The sequence below is a fragment of the Oncorhynchus mykiss genome, chromosome 2 (genome assembly GCF_013265735.2).
Source record: "Oncorhynchus mykiss isolate Arlee chromosome 2, USDA_OmykA_1.1, whole genome shotgun sequence".
NCBI lineage: Eukaryota > Metazoa > Chordata > Actinopteri > Salmoniformes > Salmonidae > Oncorhynchus > Oncorhynchus mykiss.
The window spans coordinates 90,701,172-90,706,339 of NC_048566.1; the positions used below are offsets into that span (position 1 = coordinate 90,701,172).

Consider the following 5,168-nt stretch of genomic DNA (forward strand, 5'->3'; position numbering starts at 1 on the left):
AAATCTGAGCACAAGGTAGGATCCCCCTCTACGCACTAAAGTAATAGCCCTCTCCTTCCTTCCCCTGCAGTGCCACTTCTGTTTGTTTGAACTCACTTTATCCGGAGCGGAAATTCTTTGCTTTTTTTTTTGTGAATGACAAAGTTATTAACAATTCATCACCACAGTCCGTTCCACCCGGCCCCGTTTCCAGGGCGACGACTGCTCGGCACCCTCTGATTGGCTGGCCGATATAATGTATCCATTGAAACACCTCGGGTTTGTAACCATTCACTAGTTTGGCGCTGCAGAGAGCACATCGACGAACCAGTGTCGACAAGAACAAAATACGCTTATTCACAACGAGAACGTTGGGAATAGACGACAACAGAATACATTATTGGAAATTCAAGTGCTTTGCATCTGTAACTGAACTGCAATCAATCCCTCTTATTTAGATTTTTACAGAAGAATAATATTTTCTATGCGAAAGCGGCAGTTATATAACACGAAGACAACGTCTGTGCTGGCCAGTGAGTCATTGATAAATACATGGGACATTCTTCACGCATCTGCATGAATGAGTGTTACTGCTAGTGTAGGCCTATAGGCAATCTACAGTCGGATATTTAAGAAACAATCTTGTTTTGTTGATTTCGTTTCAAACTAGGCCTACAAAACAGCCAAGGTCGTGAGAAAAACAATATATAATTTTTAATTTCTTAAATTATTCCAGAATATATTTTATCTCGATCAGTCTGCGTTGCCGTTTCTTCAATGATCCAGTCCTCATAACGTTCTGTTGTTGTGGACGTTTTTTTTTGCGGTAGCCTAAAAGGGACCAAGCACATAATTTTCCTGCAGTGAAGTGACAATTGTTTTTTGTTGCTAAATGCTTGACAAGCTCAAGCCCGTTCAGTTCGAATCGGTAATGGCTATCAGCAAGACCGTGGAGTGGCTGCAGGAGCACCTCAAGACGCGCAAAGACTGCCTGTTGGTAATGGACTGCAGAGCGCAGGAGCTATACGAGTCCTCGCACGTTGAAACGGCGATTAACGTGGCCATCCCGAGCCTGATGCTCCGGCGGCTGAAGAAGGGCAATCTTTCCATCAAGTCCTTGCTCTCAAACGGTGAGGACCGGGAGAGATTTGCGCGGAGGTGCAAGACGGATACCATTGTGCTATATGACGAGTACAGCAGGGAATGGAACGAAAATGTCAACGGGGGCTCGGTGCTGGGCTTGCTCCTGAAGAGGATGAAAGACGAGGGCTACAAGGCTTTTTACCTTGAGGGTGAGTTTTGTTATTCTTTCCAGAAGCACACATTTCACACTAAAATGTAGGCCAAATTTGGTGAATAATAATGAATAAGTGATATTTTGGGTGCATTTTGCGCAAAAACGCATAGGATAATGCAGGTGTATTAGGTCACAACATAGAGTAGCCGAGGCCTGTTTTTAATCAATGGATTTGTCTAACACTATTATTTAATTCATCTTACAGGTGGTTTCAGCAAATTCCAAGCCGAGTTCCCTGCCCAGTGCGAGACCAATCTGGTCGGCTCTTTCAACAGCAGTTCTCCTACGGCCCAGGTGCTCGGCCTCGGGGGGCTGCGGATAAGCTCAGACTCCTCGGATATCGAGTCCGACATCGACCGTGACCCGAGCAGCGCCACAGACTCAGACGGCAGTCCCCTCTCCAACCCCCAGCCCTCCTTCCCAGTGGAGATCCTCCCGCACCTCTACCTGGGCTGCGCCAAGGATTCCACCAACCTGGATATTCTGGAAGAGTTTGGCATCAAGTACATTCTGAACGTGACTCCCAACCTGCCCAACATGTTCGAGAACGCAGGGGAATTCAAGTACAAGCAGATCCCCATCTCAGATCACTGGAGCCAGAATCTGTCCCAGTTCTTCCCAGAGGCCATTGGCTTCATAGGTAAGCACAATACCTTCTATTCAAGCACACGGATAGCTCTCAAATTACATTTTACACACAACAATTTATTTTAAGGTGCAGGGTTAATATATATATAAAGCAGACGTATTTTACATCACCACAGAATGAATTGAGGGTAATAAATGTAGTTGTATATTTACGCCTATATAACAGTGATTGGCCTAGCAAGTGAAAGAAAGCCACAGGCCCACAGCACAGACATCTTATTAGTAAGATATCTGCATATCACCAGGAAGTTATTTAGTTATTGTTGTGCAATTTGGATAATAGGTGTCCTTGGGTACTTTCTTATTAAGTCAGTTAAGGAGGGATTTACAGAGGGAACAAGATTCATGCTGTTGTGCCAAGCAGAGAAATACTATTCTAGCTGTATGGTCCATACTATAAACTGCTCCCAATTACAATGATTAAACTTCAATGGAATACTTCCTGTCTGCTTTTTTTGTCTGCAGCCGGGGCCTAGCTTACCCCCAGCCTTGTGTAATTGTAATACAAAGGCCTGTGTGGAAATTGGAGAGGGGGAGGGAGGGGGTAATTTGAACACAACAGGAAGGAAACGGCCATTGAAAGTAATCTAGGACAGTGCAGCGATGTTTTCCTTTCACAAAGAGAGCCATTTACAGGCTCTGTTGACATCCTGTAAGCCCTGACAGGGTGCCCTCATGACTCCTACGTTTACACGCCCAAATGGCACCATTGTCAAGTAACCGGGCCGGCTGAAGAATGACTTGATAGAGCGTTAATAGTACATTTCCAAGTTGTGGTACTCCTGACCAAATGAAAGAATGTTGGCTCTGTTTATGCATAGAGTACCAGACCGCAGCCATTTGTTGATTGACGTGTGCAGGAGACTGTTACGATCATTTCAGACTTCTGCTGCTTAAATGTGGAAATGGTCCAGTCAATGTTGACTACAACCGATTAGCATTTAGCACTACAGCACTACAGCATTAACTGTAGTGTAGAGTCTACTTCTTGAATGTGACTGTTGTTTCCCTTACACTAGTCTCTTCACAGTAGGCATTTCTCATTTTCAGAATATCTATCTGTTTTGTGTCGCTGTGTTTTCTCTAAATACAAATGATGAATATCTGACAAAAGTATGTAACTTGTTCTTCCTCTTTGTTCCTGTCCTTCTCAGATGAGGCTCGCGGTCAAAAATGTGGCGTCCTGGTCCACTGTCTGGCCGGCATCAGCCGCTCCGTGACGGTAACCGTAGCCTACCTCATGCAGAAGCTCAACCTGTCCATGAACGACGCCTACGACATCGTCAAGATGAAGAAGTCCAACATCTCGCCCAACTTCAACTTCATGGGCCAACTCCTGGACTTTGAGCGCACCCTGGGCCTGAAGAGCCCCTGTGATAACCGGGTGGTGACCCCCACACAACCTCTGTACTTCACCACCCCCACCAACCACAACGTCTTCCAGCTGGACCCTCTGGAGTCCACGTGAGGCAGCGCCACCATCACCCCCTTACTGGCTCAGAGGTGTAATGAAACCTCATGAAACGCTGAATTGTTTCTCTACTTTATTTCCATCACCTGTTGTGACACGGTGACATCATGCCGTTGTTGACACAGTTGGCTTGAGGTGACAGCTGCCAAGCATGGACTCTGAAGGGGGCACGTGGTCGATCTGCCCGAGGGCTCACAAGCAGCTGCTGCAAAAATGGGGACAAATAAAGAAAGAGAGAGAAAAGAGGGGCAAGCGAAAGAAAGACAAAGCACATGAACTTTCTAGAACCATATATTGCTATTGGACTCGATGAGGTTTTTGCCTAAAAAAAATTATGTCAATGCTTTGAAAGAGACGTTAAGTGATCTGATGGTCTTGTGTACGTTTAGCTTCACGACGAAAGGCTGGTGTGCCAAAGAGACATGATTGTTCTATCTGAACATATATATGATTCTAAGTACTTTTTTGTTTTTTGGGCTAGCACTTGCACCTTCATAATTTTTTGGGGTGCATATTACTTGTCTTCTGCGAAGACTTGCCTGTTTGGGGTTGAAACATCCCCGATTAGACGGCACATTGTATTGAACTCGATTTTACATGTGTGGAGTCATTTTAATCATTTATACAAGTGTATATATCTTAATATAAAAGACAATACAGTAAAACCTTGTTCTTGTCTAGTATATACCCTTTGCAACAAGTGGGTACTGATTATTCTTTTTTAAATCTTATTTTATGTAAGCCAACTAACTGTATATTGATCAGTATCTAAGTTTATTATGCCAAAAAATGTAGGAGGTTTTCCAAGAATCGTAAAATTGTGTATATGTGTAATATATATCATATTTGCTCTAAATGTAATTTCAGCCGACAGGCGTTTTTTGCCCCCACCCTCACACAAATCAGTCAGGTTGTATATAGATGTGTTATTGTGCATTAACCCTCAAAGGGCTTTCCCAGAGCTATGCTTTCACCTTCAATCACAATTCTACCCGAATTGAACCATAGCAAAAATAATTCTACAACAAATCACTGAAACTGTCAGTGCATGCCTATGTTAAGAAACGTGAGTTGTAATTTGTTAAGTTTGGTGGAAATACCTTTAATGAAGCCAATTTAAGGTGGCTACTTTCTGTTGGTGTTTAGTGAGGAACAATTAGGGTTAATGCAAGTGAATGCTTATCTGTGTTCAAGGCTTACAAAGTCTGGGAGATGTTAACAAAAAAGGAGGCCTTGCCTCTTCAGGGAAATTCTGTGAAATGCAGTTTTTTGTTGTTTTAGAAAATAATCTAAATTATGGGTGGATTTGGCTTTCTCTCATTCCTGAGAGAAGAACTGTCAGTGGGAGAAGCCATCTTGGATTCAACCCTCACCACTCCTCCAGTCCACACTCCTGTCTTACGAATGTAAAGAAATGATAAGTTATTAATAAATTACTATTTTCTCTACTTCCTTCTAACAATGTCTTTCTTAATTTCTCGACAGTTTGTAGTAGTTTTTCACACAGTGTTCAAACAGTGGTCAGGTCACACAGTGACATATTTACATAAGTATACTTCCAACTCCTCGGTTAGACCAGTTCCACTTTAACCATCTGACATGCTGTGTGTGTGTGTGTGTGTGTGTGTGTTTTCATGACAATTATCAGCCAGATGACTAAGAAGGAGCCATTCACAAACATATGGCTGTCCTTTAACCACAAAGGTTGGGACATCTAGTCCCTGAAATGCAGCAGTTGTCCAATACAAATAGCAATTAACACATTGTCACACC

General features: G+C 43.2%; 1 protein-coding gene across 1 annotated transcript; it reads left to right on the forward strand.

The window, feature by feature from the left end:
* The first annotated feature begins 241 nt into the window (after positions 1-241).
* Positions 242-4,854, forward strand: dusp6 (dual specificity phosphatase 6). The gene is made up of 3 exons (XM_021576685.2): positions 242-1,271; positions 1,482-1,916; positions 3,079-4,854. The coding sequence occupies exons 1-3, from the start codon at positions 872-874 to the stop codon at positions 3,390-3,392; spliced, it is 1,149 nt and encodes a 382-aa protein (XP_021432360.1). The 5' UTR covers positions 242-871; the 3' UTR covers positions 3,393-4,854.
* The last annotated feature ends 314 nt before the right edge of the window (positions 4,855-5,168 follow it).

Excerpts from the sequence above, each read along its gene's own strand:
- dusp6 (XM_021576685.2), top strand. The coding sequence starts at position 872 with ATGCTTGACAAGCTCAAGCCCGTTCAGTTCGAATCGGTAATGGCTATC. Across the intron at positions 1,272-1,481 it reads CAAGGCTTTTTACCTTGAGG|GTGGTTTCAGCAAATTCCAA; the intron begins GTGAGTTTTGTT and ends TTCATCTTACAG. Across the intron at positions 1,917-3,078 it reads AGAGGCCATTGGCTTCATAG|ATGAGGCTCGCGGTCAAAAA; the intron begins GTAAGCACAATA and ends TGTCCTTCTCAG.